The sequence below is a fragment of the Gadus chalcogrammus genome, chromosome 2 (assembly GCF_026213295.1).
Source record: "Gadus chalcogrammus isolate NIFS_2021 chromosome 2, NIFS_Gcha_1.0, whole genome shotgun sequence".
NCBI classification, from domain to species: domain Eukaryota; kingdom Metazoa; phylum Chordata; class Actinopteri; order Gadiformes; family Gadidae; genus Gadus; species Gadus chalcogrammus.
Genome location: NC_079413.1, coordinates 20,192,635 through 20,213,124, shown reverse-complemented (window position 1 = coordinate 20,213,124; position 20,490 = coordinate 20,192,635). Strand labels below are relative to the sequence as shown.

The following is a 20,490-nucleotide window of genomic DNA, read 5'->3' as shown; positions in this document are numbered from 1 at the left end:
TCAGCGGAAATCAAAACGTACAGAAAATACATTACATTACATTATCAGGTAAGCGCACACACAGATATACATATTCAAACCTCGAAATACACACACACACACACACACACACACACACACACACACACACACACACACACACACACACACACACACACACACACACACACACACACACACACACACACACACTTCAACATCATGATGATGTTGCATTTCTCTCAATGGCTAGGGCTGATTGGATAATGCAAATGTATGACGCAAACTATTTTTGTCTCAACAGCTGTGTCCACAAGATGAGATCGACAAATGTGTGAAAACAGATCCACAACAAATCACAACAAAAGTTTCACAGATGGAAGACACGACAATGTGCATTTGTGGATCTATATTCCAAGATGTGAAAATGATTTGCTGTTAACGAATCTTAACAAATCTTAACTTAAAGTGTATAAATAATTGTATTATTTACATGCGTGGATTTCAAAATAGGAACTATTGGCACAAAATCCACTAAAAAATGTGTCAACTATACACACCTTTCACGTTGCACAGGAGACAAGCAGACTTGCATAGGATTCTTGCACAGTATATATACACATATGTAATTACACGAATACAACACTAAAAACGACAGTCAAATACCACTATTGACCAGACTTTCCCTTGAAGCCACAACAACAAAAGACCTAAAGCGCCAGGAACTAGGTACCGAGGAAAGTTACTGATATCTTATCATCGTCGGTGACTAATAAACCCATGAGGGTGGACCACTGGCCAGTGTGAAGCCGGGCAGAAACTATCTCAAAGGTCACACACACACACACACACACACACACACACACACACACACACACACACACACACACACACACACACACACACACACACACACACACACACACACACACACACACACACACACACTTGCACGCACATACGCACACTGAAAATCGGAAGAAAAGAATAGATCACTCACCTCCTTCCTTGCACTCTGAATAAACAGAAAGACAATTAAATTAAATTAAATTTTTACCATATCAGAATAGGTTCATAAAATGTACTTTGGTCTTTATCAGGGTAACTTTTGATGTAACACATAGCACATAAGACTTTTTTAATGAATTTGAAGTAGTCGTACAGCAGTTACTTGAACATTTCCAGGTGTGAATATAATACTTTTCGCACATTAACCGAAAAAGTATCATAAGCGCTAGCTGCAATACCGACCGATTCAATGAATGAATTTGTGACGGGCCCTTATCTCAGATGGTCTCATCAGAAGACAAACACAGGTGTGCCTCATTACATATTTATGGGTCTACTCGTTTGCTGTTGGCGGTTTGCCCCGCCACGTGTGGGTTACTATAAGTGAGGGTTAACCGTTTGTGACTTGATTGAAGTGTGATGGCTCACTTTTACTTACCGGAAGGAAAATCTGTCCTGTTTTTCACAATGTTCACCATACAATACAGCTGAAGCATGGAGACCATTTCCATCTTTTGGGGATATAGCTCGTGAGCTGAATCGCAACCCTTTGGTAGGAGAAGAAAACAGGTGGAATACAGAAATACAAAAATATTAACTTTAAGAAACTTTATCAAAAATATTGGTGTTCCTATTAATATTTGTAAATATCATTTATTGGCAATGTAATACATGGATTTGGTCAATAAAAAAGTGATTTTTGCTGACCGTTTGGGCGAGATTCATATATTCGTTGAAACAGCTTTTATATATATTGCATTGACGTGATTTATTATCTCCGGAGTGGATGCACCACTGATGCGTGGTGCAGTTCGCCACTTCAGAGCGGTTCTGCGTGGAGAAGGGAGAACAACCTTTAGGTCAGACGTCAAAACGGGGCGTGTTCAGAACGGGCCGATCGTTGCAGCTTTTCCCGAGGAATGCTGCCCACCGCTCGCTCCAAAAAGAATGGTGGTTCTTAACGTTCAAATCTGTACTCTCTTTCAAATATCCATATGCACTATTGGCTTCACTATCACGAGTGGGAATGATAGTTCCGTTCCGTTCACGAAATAAATGAGCGCGTTCAGTGAACGCCGCTCTTTCAACGCATTCATGCAAAACACTGTCGACGAGGCCGTCGGTTCCACGCAGTTCACATGCCAGGCGTCAGGTCCATCGAGTGCACGTCTGTGCATCCCTCCGTTCGCTAGACCACCGCACTACACCATACACCAAACTACAGGATGGACAGAGGCCCAGCTCGCTAGACAGACGTACAGACGAACAGTTAACTACAGGATGGACAGAGGCCCAGCTCGCTAGACAGACGTACAGTTAACTGAAGGACGTACAGACGATTAGATCGCAGGACAGAGGTACAGACGCTCAGTTTGCTCGACTGACGAACAGAAGCTCAGGTCACTGGACAGAGGTATAGACGCACAGTTAACTGGACAGACGTACAGAAGTCCAAGTCAAGGTCAGACATACATAGAGTCATTGCAGATACTGTCCACCAGAGTGTCCGAGTGCTCTCCACACGGTGAACCGTCGCCCACATGGTCAAAGTCTGTCCACAGAGCCCTGAACCACACACACTCGCACACGCTCGCACGCGCAGACACACGCACGCACAGACAGACAGACAGACAGACAGACAGACAGACAGACAGACAGACAGAGAGGCAGACAGACAGACAGACAGACAGACAGACAGACAGACAGACAGACAGACAGACAGACAGAGAGGCAGACAGACAGACAGACAGACAGACAGAGAGACAGACAGACATTCCTCAGTTTACGTACTGTAGGAACGACCAGCGCCCATCGCAGCGCCCAAATTTGTACCGGGCACGTCATCAGCTGTCCGTTGCCAGGCAACGGTCAGCGAATGTAAACCTGAATGTAAACCTGAAACCTGCCCGGCAACGGACAACCGTTACGTAATCAGTTGTCCGTTGCCTGGCAACGGACAACTGTTGACGTGCCCGGTACAAATTTGGCAGCCGGTACAAATTTGGCATGACAGCGCCTCTAAATTAAATGTATTATTATTATTATTATTATTAAGTGCGAATGAACGAGCTTGAAGGTTCGCGAATGTTTGTGAACCTTTCACGTCATTTGACGCGATCGTCCGTTGCCAGACAACGGACGACGCGATCATCTGTTGCCAGGCAGGTTTGGAATGGATTACGTATGGATGACGCGCCCGGTACAAATTTGGCAGCCGGTACAAATTTGGCATGACAGCGGTACTCTCTGCGTCGTCGTCCCTGCGACTCACTGAAAGGCTGTGTCACGCTAAATTTGTACCGGCTGCCAAATTTGTACCGGGCGCGTCATCCATACGCAATCCATTCCAAACCTGCCTGGCAACAGATGATCGCGTCGTCCAAGGTTCACGAACATTCGCGAACCTTCTATCTAGCGACCCGTTATCTGTATTGTGCTATTTCGTCCTTGACCTGCTTTAAACACTCAGTTTACTTGCTAAATTTGAATAAACAATTAAATACAATACAAATATAAAGTAAAAACAAGTGTTATCTAGTGATCCGTTTTCTGTATTATGTTATTTCGTCTTTGGCAACATGAGCGCAAATGTTTTTTGAAACCCGCTTTAAACACTCAATTTACCAGCTAAATTTGATTAAACAATTAAATACAATACAAATATAAAGTAAAAACAAGTGTTATCTAGCGATCCGTTAACTGTATTATGTTATTTCGTCTTTGGCAACATGAGCGCAAATGTTTTTTGAAACCTGCCCGGCAACGGACGACGCGATCATCTGTTGCAGGCAGGCAGGTTTGGAATGGATAACGTATGGATGACGCGCCCGGTACAAATTTGGCAGCCGGTACAAATTTAGCGTGAAAGCTGCTAGAGGAATGCCAAGCAAGTCTCTTCCCCATGCACCGTGACTAATGCTCGGTTTCAGCAGATTGTAGCGATATAATGATCTCGTTATCACACACTCTTTGCTCCATCAGACCAACACTTGGACGACAAACACTAGGCAAACGATGTCATCCTGCCGATTGTGACAAACAGTTTTAGCAGAAGGATATTTTCGGCCGCATAAGTCAAGGGTCACAGCCAGAACACCATGGGACCGGGCCCAAGGTGAGTAAGGTAAAGGTGTGGCGGGCGTGTTTCACCATTGTTCCTCTAGCCGGATTCAGGGAGAGTCCTTCCAGTCGGATGTATTGGTGTGGTGAGAAATTCGCTTTCAGAAACTAGAGACAAAACCAGATAAGACACAGTTTAAGGAAACAGAGGGAATCGGTACATTGATTCAGTGGTCCGTCTGTCCGTGTATCTACTGTACCAATCTAATGTATCCAGGCAAGGCATCTTTATTTATAAAGCACTTTTCTTACACGAGGCAGACTCAAAGTGCCTCACATAGTCAAATGTCTATCGGCCTGTCCATCGCTCCATCTATATCGATCTGTCGCTGGGTCTTTCCCTCGCTCTGATGCTACACACTCTGATTATATAGCTAACGTGTCGAACAGACTGAGAGGCTGAGCCAAATTCCAGCCCGTAGCGCAACATGTTGGTTCATTCTGTTCTTCAGGGGCCCGGCAAGGACCCTGGGACGGGGGGCCCTCAGCACACATCGCTGCGCAATCCTGGCGACGATTGGCATTAACTAACGTAGCGGAACACCCCCCATATGTGTTTCAGACGCCAGGGGGACACAAGCTCCTCACCTTAGCGGAGTTATCCAAATAGTCGTCACAGCCTTGGAGGGACCGACCTATTATGCACAGGAACACCTGAAGAAAGAAGATAGTGATGGGGTAATGTTGTTCCTTTCAAGTTTTCAGAGTGAACTAGGCTTTTTAGCGTCAACCATCCTACAAAATTAGCTTTTAACACTTACAGTTTTAGAAATAATTGAAACCAGGGCTAAATTAATTTGTGGTTAGGAGCGCAGGACAAGAGACCTACCAAGAGACAAAGGGCAATGTCGCACATGAATCTCAGTGGAACCATGCTGCTTGGGAAACCATAAGGACTCTAGAGAGAGCGAGAGAGAGCAGAGAGTGAGAGTGTGAGATTCATTCATTCATCTATCTATCAATCAATCTTTTTATGATATATGGCTGGGAAGAATCCAGCCAAATGTTTGTGGAATCAGTCAATCGCTTACACACACACACGCACACGCACACGCGCACACGGGCACACACGCGTACAGGGACGTCTTATCATGCAGGCACATATTAATTATTAAACATAGTCATTATGTTCTTAACCGGACAATTGTAATACAGGCTGACCATTTCGTGGACGTGCGCTGCAACATTAAGGCAATAGCGTCCGTAAAACATCACGCATGACAAGTCTACATTCACAACTGCAGGACACGCTGGAAACGCCATCCAAGAAGTGCAACTGAGTGTGTTTGTCTGTGTGTGTGTGTTTGTGTGAAAAAGCAGAGAAAGTATTCTCACACTGCATAAACTACCATGAATCAGCAATCGCACACGTTAGGCTACATATCCCCCCAAGCCACCCATACCCCCCTCCAAACCGAGCCCACACGTACACGCGCACAAACACGCCCACACACAAATAACCCAGGTAACCCACGATACGGTGATCATAATGTTAAACGACAATTACTGTAGACTCAATGAACAATAAATACCTTGCCAAGGGAAAAAATACCGGCAGCATTCAAGGGCTTCTTGCGGCGTCTGCCTTATTGTTTCACTTTCAACTTGGGGACACGCCTACACAATCCCAGCCAGCAAATATAGGGAATATTTGTATTTTTTATTGTTTCATTTAAATATAGGCCTATAAATTAGCTCATTCTGTTCGGGTTAGGATACATTTGTTTCGATTAAATGGTTTAGGATTATTTATGACTTTTGTCAATATGATAAAACAAAACCTTCTTAAATATCAAACAAAAACAGATTTAATTGAGAGACTATAACACCCAATGAAGCAAAAAAAAATAAAGAATATATTTCCACCCTAATACTTATAGCTTGAAAAATAATGATTTGGTTTATCGCATATTATTATTACAATTTCGATGGTTTGTCCTTCTGTTTAGCCTCCTCTGATTCTTTCCCTGATCTCGTTTGCGCTCCCTGACATAGCGAGAAAGTGGGTCTCAAAAACTGCTAACAAAAAGTCAGCGCTGTCAGCCCTAAGCAAATAATTGAAAAGTAGGAAATCAAGTTATACACATAGGCTAACGTATTGATAATGATTGTGAGTGTAACGTTTTATCAAGGATATAAAACACATACAACCTCTCAAGCATCAGATGAACTGGCTATCCGCTGCACACCTCAAAAAACATACGGGAAATCGAATAAAGGTAAAAAATTGTCCATTAAGAAATTTCATTGATTAACAATTGCATTGAAAGAGTCCTCTTACATGAAGAAATCCAGAGCACACTGATGAGCCAACGCACCATGAAAGGCACTAAGCAGTCATTGCAGTTAATCATTACCGGCCTTAAACAAAATGATACGATTTTTCATTAACACTAGCCAAGCAAGGTTTCTTCAATGGACCTAGTCCACCCCTTTCTTCAAAAGAACCAAATTTCCTGCAGGGGACACACACACCCGCGCGCGCGCGCAAACGCACGCACACACACGATTGAAAAAAAACCCCGTTATTTATTAAATCCTTCCTTTGCAAAACAGCGAGAGCGGCTGAGCCAAGAGCCATGTGTCAGACAGAGGGAGCGCTCAAGGAAAACCCCCTTGTGTCTAAACATAGGTGGCAGTATTTTGTGAGCTTCTGTATCAAGTATGTGCCGTCATACCAGATCTGCGTCAACATTTTAAATCAGGTCAACACCAACACGTGAACAATCACAAAGTTATACAAAATAAAAGCTCTACGGTATCCGCAGTCTTCGGTACACCAGACGTTACCATTAGTCTGACTACGAAGGTTACATGGTTAAATGGTTCTCGTTAAAACACAGGTCCTTCAGATCATTAAACAAGTTAGACATGCATCACCGTCCCCGCGTAGCAAATGGAGACTCCCCACTGGTCTACGGTAACAGCCACGAGGGACGTTGCGGTCTCCTAATCAACCGGCTAGCCCTGGTTTAGCAATGGATGGGAAGCTTGCTCTATGCTTTGAATGCACCACGTTAGACATTTTTTTTTACAACGAACCCCAAGGTGATAGCTACAGGATGAAGGCCCTGATCATTTATAGAATATAAAACATAGATTTTAGATGACCGTGTGAAACTAAGCCATTTGATACCTTGTTTTCCTTCCTTTTGAAGACCATTTGAAAAAAAGGCATACTAAATCATAGAAACGACTCGTATGAACTCACACTCTACATACCAGAAGTAGACACTCCATTATTTGGAGCACGACTAATTGCTTCATTAATACATCACCGTACCGTTTTTGATGATCTTGTGATATAACTAGCAAATACGCCCCTGTAACTTAAGTAGGTAAAAATAAGGAAAATCTCTTACCAAAGTGGCCCCTATCCCAGTGTCCTGTCCCTTTGTAACAATAAACAATTCGTGTGTGTGTGTATATATATATATATATATATATATATATATATATATATATATATATATATAAAAATAAAAGCTTGTTGATTCACTATTTTGTACACTAATTAAAAGGTAATTTGCCTTCATAGAGACTAGCTGTTCATGTTCGTTTTAGGCCACATCCAACTGAGAGGCAAAACCAACAGGATGAAGGATGCCTGCCTATTTCCCTTTAACAAAATATACTTAATAACATTTTCTAAAAACACATTTTAAGTTTACTGGCTGGACATCCAGGTCAAGTGTAAGACGGATCCGGGGCCCAATGAGCATCCAGAGGTGGAGTGGTGGTACGAGAGGACATCTGTTGGTTTCTTCCACCATTTTGTACAGTCTTGTTCAAGAAGATCTAACGGGCGTGCTGGTGGTTCGAGCTCAGAGAGCCTTCTTGGTCTGTGGCTGGGGGGGGCTCCTCGGCATGGCGGCCTTGCCATCGGGAGACGAGAGGAGGGCCAAGATGTCCTTAAACGCCCGACTTATCTGCTGCCCAAACCGATGGGAGTCCTAGGAGAGAGAGAGAGAGAGAGACATATGAGAAGAGATCGAGAGAAAGAGACATGATAGAACTGGGACCTAGGGTGCACTGTGCATAAGATGTGTGTGCGACTGTGTGCATGCATGTCCTTTCCGGCTTCGGCATACCGCATGGTTATGAAAGCGTTGTGGTGTGACTGTGTGCGTACGTTATGAATGCGTTGTGGTCTTAGTGTGGCAGCCTAGCCTTGCAAGTTGGAGTAGGCCTGTTTGTTTGTTAGAGAAAGAGAGGTTTGGGGGGGGAGGGAGGGGGAGAGAGAGAGAGAGAGAGAGAGAGAGAGAGAGAGAGAGAGAGAGAGAGAGAGAGAGAGAGAGAGAGAGAGAGAGAGAGAGAGAGAGAGAGAGAGAGAGAGAGAGAGAGAGAGAGAGAGAGAGAGAGAGAGAGAGAGAGAGAGAGAGAGAGAGAGAGAGAGAGAGAGAGAGAGAGAGAGAGAGAGAATTTAAACACCCCATCTCAGGGTATTTACATGCATTAGCACTTTGTCTTGGCTATTTATTGTATTCTCACACTGGTAACAACGCACGTGTCTAGTTTTAATGTGATGTCCAGTCAGACTTGTTGTCTCCCTTGTTCTGTGTGGTATTTTACTGTCCTGTGTAAGCCGAATCACCTGAATGAATTCCAAACGATTTGCTTTGTTTGGCAATAATAATGACTTGACTTGAAATACAGAGATATAGCGAGAGAGAGATATGAATGTATAGAGACATAAGGAGAGAAAGAGGGATAGATGAATATAAAGAGAAGGATCCAGATATCAAGAGATGACGTGAGAGATCCAGAGAGCGAGAGATCAGAGAGAGATTGAGAGATCCAGAGATTAATATAGCTGAATAGAGACATAATGAGATAGAGATATAGAGATAGAAAGACACAGAGTGATTACACTGATACACCGAGAAGGGGTCTGGGAACCGCGCATTCATTTTCTCATATTTGTGGCGTGGTTTACGAATGCCCGGAGTGTATCATATGAGTCTGTACCAGTGGAGGCTTCTATAAGACTACAGGTGAAGCAGTGCTTCACCAAAAAATAAATAATAATAATAATAATAAAAATCGTAGAATAATCCCATTTTCAGCTTTGAAACTAGGGATGGGAATCGAGAACCGGTTCTTGTTCAGAACCGGTGCCGAGTCAACCGATTCCTTGGAATCATTAGCAAGCCTGCTTAACGATTCCGCTTATCGGTTCCGGTCGCGGCAAATGCGTCCTGACGTCACACACACGCTGCTTTGTTTCGGTTCAGAACGCAGCAAACATGGCGCCGCCGAGGAAGAAGCGAATTGTGGGTTCACACCAAACGCGACGGGGCAACAAGATCCCATAAGTGAACGTAGAGACGCGTATCGGGCGAATTTTTCGCAAGAGAAAACCGGCGACAAGTTTTGATTTGTAGCGCCACACTTTCGCTGTGCCCAGGTGAGGATTTGTGGCGAGACAAATTCGGGTCGCGCCATCTCAGGTCGATGAGACTACCGTAATTTCATGTGCGCAGCTGTCCATTATCGTGAGATATGTTGATGTTGCTGGGGTGATCCAGAAACATCAATATATCTATGGAGCCGCATTCTGATCCAGGGCTGTGGGTGTGGTAGAAAATAACCAGTTCTATCACTCCAACTAACTAAGAGAGCATGAGGAATCGGGGAGTCCGGCTCAAGTATTGATGGAGAATTTATTGTTCCCCGCAAACGAGAAACCACAAAGCCGAGTGAGGTGTTGACACTCCAGAATGATTCTCGTCCTGCTCCTTATATACCCAATCATATAAAGTCAGACTTACATCAAATGTTGATTTGCATAACATGTTTTTCCAGGTCACAGCTTCACCTTTGAACGTTGATCCCTATGCATACAGATCGATGGTGCAAGGGCCGTTACATAGTCAACGCAAGCAACGCGAGTGACACGCTTCCTTTCATAGTCTACACAGCATACGCAAACGTCGTGGGCAATGCATGACATGCAATACACCACTCACGCCACGGGTGGCAGCAGAGTCACCGGTGTTTTCGCGGGTGACATTGCGGGTGACATTCCGATCAGAATGCCTACGGAAGACAGCTTTCCAGTCTGTTTTCACTTTCACAACTGATTTTCCCCATTGCACCTGCAACCTCCCAAAGCAATCTTTTTTTTTTTATATCCCACCACCACCCCCCTTCTTCGGAGGACAACTTTATTTTTATTCAACAAAATTTGATTTACAAAAGTAAGAAATAGGAGAGAATAATAATAATGATAATAATGATAATAATGAAAAATAAAATAAAAAGGAGATTGAAGTGGCTCCGAACCCATATACCCAAGTGCGCAAGACACACACAAAAAAAAGTAAAATAACAGACACAACGAAAGAAACACAGAAACAAGCTTCCAAAGCAATCTTGTTGGAATGTAATAGTGAAGTATCATATAAATGCTTATATAATCGTATTTGGGCGCACAATTTTTCCCCTTCGCCCGCCATTTTATTCAAATTTTCTTCTGTAAATATAACCTATAGTTGAAATAATGTACAATATTTGCAGTATCGCCCCCACCGACAACGCATAGTATTGCATGGATCGACGCGTCGCGTATCAAAAATTGGGACGACGCGTTTTGCAACGCGTCGCCGCATAATGGCGGCCGAAGCGTAGCGATGCGTAGCCTTCTGGACACGTATGCGTTGATTATGTAACAGCCCCAAGTGTGTGCATGTCGGCATATTTTTCAAAAAGCACACAAGATAGGAACAGAGTGAACCTACTCCCTGGCGCCATATCAAACCCAACTTATAGGGGAGCGGTGATCAGCTGCTTTCCACCATTAAAGTAACGAGCAATAAACCAATGAGAGTGCCAGCTCCCATCCCCTTTAAGAGCCATGAGCGCATTTGAATCGGACGAGTTGATAAAATAGCATCTGAACAACGCGCCACTGACTTTAAACCAGGTACTTCCTTGTTTGTGGCGCAAGTGGTTTCTGAAACGGCAAGATAGCACCAGGGAACGTTTGCGCCATAACACGCCTCGTCCTTTCGCCGAGCAGCACCTTGGGGCGCAAGATCATTCCCTAATTTACCGACGCGTGGCGCAGGAGGGAAAAGAACGCTCTGCGCCAGTTGCAAACTAGCAACGACCCATGCGCCAGTGATTAAGTCAATTGCGCCGGATGCAAGATAGGGGCCTACGTCTTTCTTCTGTTTGGCGAACATGGCTAATTTGCATACGTACACAGGACTGTCTGGCTCCGCTTGGCAAAAAGTAGCATCGTTTTTAATAAATGTTTTTAATTCTGGGTACCGGACATGGTGAGCTTAAAAACATTTAAGTGAGCATTAGTGACAATACAATATATAGGCTATACACATATACACACACATTCTGTGTGGGCTAAACATGCCCACACAGAGATGAAAGCGAAAGAGCGAGAAAGGAAATGATGGCATCCTAGAGCCATTGGATGGGTGGGACCATGGTTTATGCAACAGCCCGTAGCTAGCTGGTCACTTCCTATCGTGTCTCAGTGTCTGAGACACAGCGCACGTATGGTAGGCAGGATGTGGTTACTCACCAGAGCAACAATAGAACATGTTTATGTTATGCTGGCAGGGGCTCAACTTCACACAACAACACACATCTATATTTAGTGATATAATAATAATAATAAATTAAATTTATATAGCGCTTAATATGGTACTCTAAGACGCTTTACATATTGCCCTATCAAAACTATGTAAAACAGACTAGGAATAAAAGAAAAACAGAGGTTAAACATGAAGAATAAGGTGGGAGTTAGGTGGGGAAGGCTAGTATCCCTACTAGACCGTGTGTGGTAAACAATTATTTAATCCACGATGAATTCCGTTAATCTTGTCATCCCCCCTTTTTGCTTCCTAATCCGGGGTTTCTGCAGGTTTAAACAAGTTCAATTTAAGACTTTTGAAGACCATTATGAATGCAATTTAAGACCCATTTCATCTCCACAATGGCAAAAAAAAGTACTAAGGAATGAAGAAAAAGCTATTTTTTGACGAGAGGAGACGGAACACCCCACGATCGGTGTGCTGCGATCAACTCTAACCAAGTTGCACAGTTTGCATTAGTGGTTCCATAAAATACCTTTTTAAGACCAGTCACAAGACATTTACGATCAGTAAACGTAAACGGACTGCATTTATAAAGCGCTTTCTTAATCATTGGCCACCCAAAGCGCTTTACGATATTCCCTGCACAAGAACGCAGTTGTTGCATTTAGCGATGGGCCTGTAGTACGCTACAACTCTGAGACACCTCTTCACTCCGACCAGTGAGCAGGACTGACGTGGGCGCTCCCCGCACCGGACCCTCACCCCGGGGGGTGACCCTCCGGGGGGTGACCCTCCGGGGGGTGACCCTCCGTGAGACCGTCCAAGGGCCACGTTTCCTCCACTCCCCCCGTCCTCGGGGTCATCTCCGGCTTTGTTATCCAGTTCACAGAGTGGTCCCCCCCCCCCATCTATTTAAGTTGGCCCTTCCATGTTATTTGTTGATACTGTCAGCATGGGCAGATCAAAAATGTCATGTCTGGCCTCTCCCCTGCAGACTGGTTGATTCATTTCCATCCTGTTTTGCTGGATGTTAGTTTTGGCGATACTGGTGATACTACGCTGGAGACGGCTTCACCAAACGGACGGGCGCGACGTCCTCAACATGACCTCATCACGCATTACTGGACAGTTTGCTATGGGGGGCATAGACGGTGTGTGTGTGTGTGTGTGTGTGTGTGTGTGTGTGTGTGTGTGTGTGTGTGTGTGTGTGTGTGTGTGTGTGTGTGTGTGTGTGTGTGTGTGTGTGTGTGTGTGTGTGTGTGTGACTCACGGTTCCACTGCAAGAGTGCTTTGAGGACACGTGGAAGTTGATCATGTCCTCCCCCACGATGATGTAGGACACTCCGTAGCCATCGTCCGCAACCTGACGCACGCACGCACGCACACACACACACACCTCTATCAATGATCTGGAGGTGCCTTTGATTAGGAGATTCCACCAAATACCAAAATAGACGGAAATTACCACGTCAAGTGATTATAAAAACTTTCGATCCACAAGTATGTAATGTGTGGGAATACGGTTAATCTTTCTGCTCTCCCCTTCCCCTCTCATCCAAACATACTCGTGAGTAAATGATTCATGAGTATGTTTGAGTGGTAACAAAAAAAAATAGTCACTCAGTGAGAGTGAGTGTGAGGATCAATGACAAACAAAACACAAGAGCCCCCGCCACTATAACTAGCTGGCGCGGAGATGCTACACTTCACCTAACCTGAAGAATGTAGTAGTGTGTGCACAACAGGATTTGAACGTTAAGCGCAAGGCTAAGCACCACCTTTATCCACCACGTGATCTAAAGCAGTGGTGGCCTTCACACGCTCCAGATCCTGTATATGCACCGTGGGACATAACTCCTGGAAGGAGTTCATTATCACACGGCTAGAGTCAAAACATACAACCCTTCTGTGCTTTTAAACAGGCTTCATCAACTTTCTAAAAAGAAAAGGAGGAAGAAGGCCATTGGGTGGACCCTGGGCTGCAAGGCAGCGGCCCGTCGCCATTTCCTACCAAAGAACACGAACAATGGCAGCACCCCTCTTATGTTATTGCCAAAGACAATATTGATATTCATGACTGCCTTCTACCAATAACGAAAGTCCTGATGACCTCCTGTGTGTGTTCGCGGTGCGTGTGAGTGTGAGTGTGAGTGTGTGAGTGAGAGGGAGAGAGACTCACAGGTCCGAAGCCTCCGCCCAGGGATATGAACTCCGGGTTGTTTTTGAGGTCAAATAGCTCCATCTGCTGCAGGGGGGTCTGGCTAGTGGAGAGACGCCAGGGCTCGGAAAGAACCTGGCCCCGAGTCAGACCAGAGGGGGAGAGGGAAAGAGGGGGGGAGAAAGAGAAAGTGAAAGAGAAAGAGAAAGTGAAAGAGAAAGGGGTCAAAAGGTGAGTGATGTATCAAGGCAATGTTCAAACGTTGTTTCATAAACTCGCACCCCAACCCCCGAGTCTTATTCCGAGATCACATTCAAACACAATATGACGTTCGGTATATGCAAGTCGGCGTGATTAAGGAATGAAAGGATTCCACTGATCCAACGCCTCATCAAAAAAAATGGATCACTTTTTTCAAGCTCACCTCTTTGAGGAAGGGGGAGTCCACACCGAGGTACTTGGACACCACGTACAGACAGAAGAGGTGTCTGTCGATGCCGTCGCCCGTCATAGCCAGTCGGTAGAGGTTCTGATGCTTCTCGGCAGCCCGTCGGAACAGCTGTCTGCAATGCTCCTCCTCCTGTGGGACCACAGCACACAGTGGATGGGTGAGTTCTTGCCACAAAACTTGTTAATTAAAAAGCAAATCGATTTGTGTCGTGGCCTGGGAGCGTTATTCTCGAGAGGTCCATTGACGCAACCAGTATGCAACCAGTTAGGAAAACAGACATTTCTGTGGACTTTCTGGACTAGACACGATTCTATGAGACCTTTCGTTAAGCCAAATTCAGATTCAGATTCAGCTTTATTGGCCAGGTTTGCGTAACAAACACGGAATTTGACTTTGGTTAACCCTTTGCTCTCAAAGTACAACACTCAACACTTAACCTATTGTTAATATATAAAAAAGAAAACACAAAATAGAAAACAGTACAGAATCTAAATATACTGATACAGTATAACAATACAATATAAGGGGAAGAAATGGTGCGATATCAGAGCGGTCACTATACAGTCAGAGATTTAGGATTTCAATATAAATATAAATTCAGTGCAATGCAGTTCAGTACAATGGCAATATATTAACAACAATATAGGAATTTAAAATTCCCTCCCATCCTGGTCATTTTGTGACCAGGATGGGATCGAGGGGGATTTCTGCTGCCCTTTTCCTGATCCTAGACTGGTACAGGTCCTCGATGGTGGGAAGGTCAGCTGCAATGACCCTCTCCGCAGCCCGTATTGTCCGTTGAGGTCTGGCCCCGTCCCGTTTGGTGGCTGACCCAAACCAGACAGTGATCGAGGTGCAGATGACAGACTGGATGATGGCTGAGTAGAAGGGGGTCAGCAGCTCTTTAGGCAGATTAAACTTCCTTAATTGTCAAAGGAAGTATAAACTCTGCTGGGCCTTTGTCTGGACAGAGTAAATGTGGGGACACCATTTTAGGTCCTGTGAAATGGTTGTACCTAGGAACCTAAAGGACTCGACAGTGGACACCGTGTCGTTCTGGATGGTGAGGGGGGGGAGTGGGGGGGGACTTCTCCGAAAGTCCACTGTCATCTCCACAGTATTCTTGTGGATTTACACCAGGTGGTGCTGACTGCACCATTGGACCAGCTGGTCCACCTCCTGTCTGTAAGCAGACTCATCCCCATCCTGGATCAAACCAATGACGGTGGTGTCATCAGGTGGTTCTTTGAGGTGCGGTCATTAGAGTAGATGGAGAAGAGCAGCGGGGAGAGGACACGCCCTTGTGGGGCGCCAGTGCTGATGGACCGGGTTTTGGAAGAGTTGCTCCCCAGTCTGACATGCTGCTGCCTGTCAATCAGGAAGCTGACGATCCACTGACGGGTGGTGACAGGCACTTCGAACTGGGTGAGCTTCTGATGTAGGATTTCAGAGACGATGGTGTTGAAGTCCACAAACAGGATCCTGGCATACGTCCCTGGGTAGTCGAGGTGGTGCAGTATGTATTGCAGTCCCATGTTGACAGCATCATCCGCCGACCTGTTTGCCCTGTAGGCAAACTGCAGGGGGTCCAGCAGGGGTCCGATGATGTCCTTCAGGTGGCTCAACACCAGTCTCTCAAAGGATTTCATGACCACAGACAGTCAGGGCGACAGGCCTGTAGTCATTTAGTCCTGTGATGGAGGGTTTTTTGGCGACTGGGATGATGGTGGAGCACTTAAAGCAGGAGGGCACTTCACACAGCGCCAGGGACCAGTTAAAGACCCGCGTGAAGATGGGCGCCAGCTCCGACGTGCACACCATCAGGTCCTGGAGCCTTCTTGATCTTCTGCTTTGAAAGAGCCGGCACACATCCTTCCCGCGGATATCTAGCACCGGTGGGGAGGAGGGGGTTGGGTGATGAGGGAAAGCCTTTTGTGCGTGAGGGGTGTGAGAATGGGTGCTTTTCAAACCTGCAGTAAAAGTCATTCAGGTCGTCTGCCAGACTGGGATTTTCTGCAGGGTGGGGGGGGAAGTAGCTTCTTTCGGCTACCTTGATCTCCTTTGTCGACTTGTTCCTGGCCTGCTTATATAGGTCCCGGTCCCCACTTATATGGGGCTCCTCTTTGGCTTTGACGCATCTTCCTAAGATTAGGAGTGAACCAAGGTTTGCTGTTGTTGTATGTGCAGAAGGTCTTGGTCTGCACACAAGAGGTCCTCGCAAAAACGGATGTAAGATGTTGCAGTGTCCGTGAGGTCGTAGGTCTGTAGCTGCAGCTTCAAAAACGCTCCAGTTGGTGCAGTCAAAGCAAGCCTGCAACTCCAGCTTTGATTCCCTTTTCCATTTCTTTAAAGTCTTTGCCACCGGTTTAGAAGTTTTTAGTTTCTGCCTGTAGGTTGGGATGAGATGAAGCAGACACTGTGCAACAGTGTTCAAGTGTGTTTTTGTCTCTGATGGGAATCTCGATATGCTGTCTGTATTTAGGCAGTTCCTGGTTGAGTTTGAAGTTGTTAAAATCCCCAATAATAATGACGAGCGAATCCAGGTGTTTTTTCTCCGTGTCGGTTATCTGGTGGGCCAGCCGTGGCAGCGCTTCTGCAACGCAGGCTTGTGGTGGCATGTAAATACCAACCATAACAAACGAGGAGAACTCCCGGGGAGAATAGAAGGGTTTACAGTTTATCACGAGGGACTCTAAGTGAAGGCCATCAGTCTTTTTCAGCAGTTTAACATCTGTAGATCAACCATCGTTTAAGTAGAAGCAGATGTGTTGCGGTCCGCCCGGATGAGGCATAACCCGGGCAGCTGAAGTGCGCTTTCCGGGATGCGTTCACAGCGCCGGGTTTCAGTGAAACACAGGGCAGCGGATCTGTAAAAGTCTGAGTTGGTGTGATTGAGAAGCAGCAGCTCATCCACCTTGTTTGCCAGGGAGCGGACATTTGCCAGGTGCATGGCTGGGAGTGAGCTGCGTAGTCCCCCGTTTCCTCAATTTCACCAGCGCTCATATCTGCGATTACGGCATATCCCATGGAGAACCGATGTGCCTCCCACCAGGATTTCAATAAAACCCGAGTTCCCCTCTGGCAAAAGTTACTGGTGAAAGCATAATAAGCTCACAAAAACAAACAAAGTACCACAGAGTGAAGAACTGTGGCCGCCAGCCGCGGCGCCATGACAACGCACGTTAATAAAATAAAGACAAGCGAAATTGTTCCTCACCTAATCATCGTAGTTGTGAGTAAAACTAGATGGTTGCGTGGTACTAAAATGAAAGAAGCATGGCAGTTAAGCTTAACTGGGTCTCGGTTACCAACCTCATTGGCCAGCGGCGTGTAATACTGGCTTTTGAATGAGGCGGGGGTTCAAAAGAGGGGCCGATCTCATCCCAACGGATGGATTCCTCATCACAAGCAGAGGCAGACACTTCAATTAAAAATCGAACCCCAAAAGACGCATAGCTGGGCTGATGTACCTCTCCTCCAGCCAGGGCCTTCACGAAGTCACAGCTCTCGTTGGAGCAGGACCGGACCGTCTCGGTGCGGCCCTCCCGGAACAGGCGCGTCATGGACGCCTCGTAGGTCAGGCAGAAGCCCCCGCGGTCCTGCGTCGGCGAGGGGGAGAGAGGGGGAGAGAGAGAGAGAGAGAGGGCGGGGTTAGAGGAGGCCTGCTTCCCTTCACGTGTGCACGGTGTAGGTTGGAGCCCTTGGGTTAAGGTCCGTGCATTCTTGTGGGACTGCATCACGTAAGCACCCCGACCGGGGGTCAGGGGTCCTGGGGTCCGAGCGTCCGAGTATGGAAGAAAATAACCCTACATTTTATGGTAAACTATGATTATTATTAGGCCTATATAACACAGATACTTTAATGGTGGAAGGGAGCTGATCACCTCTCCCCTATAAGTTAGGTTTGACATGGCGCCAGGGAGTAGGTTCACTCTGTTCCTATCTTGTGTGTTTTTTCAAGGGTAAAGCTCACATGTGCACCATCGCTCTGTATGCATAATGGTTAATGAATGGTCAAGGCTAAAGCTGGGACCTGGAAAAATATGGTATGCAAATCAACATTTTATGCAAGTCTGACCTCATATTATGGGGGGTATGCAAAGCACCACTTACTACAAGGTATAAATTAGTGCTGTCAAGCGATTAAAATATTTAATCGCGATTAATCACATTAATGTCATAGTTAACATGCTATTAATCGCAATTTTTTTTCTACGCTAAATATCCCGGCTGGCGGCCGAGTGGCTGGGATGAGGATCAGCACCGCTAAATCTGAGGCCATGACTCTTAGCAGGAAACCGGTGGATTGCTTACTCCGGGTAGGAAATGAGTCCTTAGCCCAAGTGAAGGAGTTCAAGTACCTTGGGGTCTTGTTCGCGAGTGAGGGTACGATGGAGCGTGAGATTGGCCGGAGAATCGGAGCAGCGGGGGCGGTATTGCGTTCGCTTTACCGCACCATTGTAACGAAAAGAGAGCTGAGCCGCAAGGCAAAGCTCTCGATCTACCGGTCGATCTTCGTTCCTATCCTCACCTATGGTCATGAGGGTTGGGTGATGATGAGTTTTCTCAGAAGGGTGGCTGGCGTCTCCCTTAGGGATAGGGTGAGAAGCTCAGCCATCCGTGAGGAACTCGGATTAGAGCCGCTGCTCCTTTAGAAAGGAGTCAGCTGAGGTGGTTCGGGCATCTGGTAAGGATGCCCACTGGGCGCCTCCCTTGGGAGGTGTTTCAGGCACGACCAGTGGGGAGGAGACCTCGGGGAAGACCCAGGACTAGGTGGAGAGATTATATCTCAACACTGGCCTGGGAACGCCTCGGGATCCCCCCGTCAGAGCTGGTCAACGTGGCCCAGGAAAGGGAAGTCTGGGGCCCCCTGCTTGAGCTGCTCCCCCCGCGACTTTCATTTTAATGCTCTTATCAACATGGAGCAGGGCATCGGCTTGCCTTGTGCAAATGTTTTTTTATAGATAACAACATTGGCATATACTGATCAAAACAGGACGATACAAAGAAAAAGCCTATGGTGCAACGATGAACATACAAACATACTGCCTTGAACATAGCAGTCAGGCTATTGCTTCTTTGTTTTGAGGCAAAGAAAAAAATAAAAATAAAAATATATATAAATAAATAGTGTAAATCGCGCGATAAAAAAATTAACGCTGTTAAAATTGGTTTGCGTACACGCCGTTAATAATGCGTTTAACTGACAGCACTAGTATAAATGCGACACTGCCGTGATCCCTGTAGCCCTCGTGCTGCTGCTGCTAGCGCCGCAGAACAACGACAGAGTAGAGGTCTGCACTCCTGCGGGGCGCGGGACCAATGAAAGCTCATTGCGGGTGCGGGCGGGGTGATGGAGGTGCATTTGCGGGTGCGGGGGCGGGCGGGATGATACACTGCACTGCACTCCCGCAAATCAATATGAGGGTCAAGTAAAATATACAAACTATCATGAAGCCCTCATCCATAAGCAAAACCTAATTTTCCTTCATGATCGAAGCAGCAGCTGTCAGTTGGCAGCTTTCCGTCACTGAGGCCTATTTATTGTTTTGTATGGTTGAAAACATGCAGGCTTACCAATAAATGTGTTACAATACTGGTAGGCTAAGGAATTACGTGCGCGGTCGTTTTTTTCCAAACCAATGGACAGGCCTTCCCTGAGACAGAAAGTGAACATCCATCCTTGCGGGCATTTGCGAGCGGGAGCGGGATATAATATCATAACTGCGGGCGGGAGCGGGACTAAAAATTACAGTTCTTTGCGGGAGCGGTACTGTACAAGGCGGGAGCGGGACTGAATATTGTGTCCCGCGCAGACCTCTAATAGAGAGCTGCTCCCCCTTCGCACGAAGCCGCTGCTGGTGAATGCTCGAAGCGTTGTGTGATTTAATCGCTTTAATGCCGTTCCATGTCACATTGATCGTTTTTTTTTGCACAACGAGCAAAAAGCTTCCGGGCCATTTCCCATCACGGGTTTCAGCCAGTCTTTAAATGTCGTGTCGTCAACCCACGTTTGTGAAAACTTGCATTTATCCATTCTCTCATGGAGCTAGAAACCCAGCCATACAGAACTCTGAGGGGAAAAGGCGGAAAATGTTGCCGCCGTCGCTATAGCAACCAGCGACGCCAACTCTAACAGCAGTTCCTGTTCGCACCGTATACTGTATTATTTAGGCTAGAAGAAGTTCAAACATGTAAACACAAATATTAAG

At 46.1% G+C, this 20,490-nt stretch overlaps 1 protein-coding gene across 6 annotated transcripts in view; it reads right to left on the bottom strand.

The window, feature by feature from the left end:
* The window catches only part of LOC130397984 (carnitine O-palmitoyltransferase 1, liver isoform-like), a 50,002-nt gene that overhangs the window by 8,455 nt on the left and 21,057 nt on the right, over window positions 1–20,490 (bottom strand). Inside the window, exons 15-26 of one of the 6 annotated variants that reach the window (XR_008900584.1) lie at window positions 17,749–17,877; window positions 14,252–14,407; window positions 13,849–13,962; window positions 12,940–13,032; window positions 6,389–8,060; window positions 5,640–5,724; window positions 4,937–5,005; window positions 4,696–4,761; window positions 4,138–4,215; window positions 1,696–1,818; window positions 1,427–1,535; window positions 980–994 (exon numbers count right to left, since the gene is read on the bottom strand). Coding sequence is in view for 1 of the 6 variants with exons in the window: in XM_056604887.1 (XP_056460862.1) it covers window positions 7,932–8,060; window positions 12,940–13,032; window positions 13,849–13,962; window positions 14,252–14,407; window positions 17,749–17,877 (621 nt within the window). In the remaining 5 variants the exon portion in view is untranslated. Of the gene's footprint in view, window positions 1–979; window positions 1,536–1,695; window positions 1,819–4,137; window positions 4,216–4,695; window positions 4,762–4,936; window positions 5,006–5,639; window positions 5,725–6,209; window positions 8,061–12,939; window positions 13,033–13,848; window positions 13,963–14,251; window positions 14,408–17,748; window positions 17,878–20,490 lie in introns of those variants that run through there. The other 5 variants (XR_008900572.1, XR_008900578.1, XR_008900590.1 and 2 more) reach the window with 5 other exon arrangements.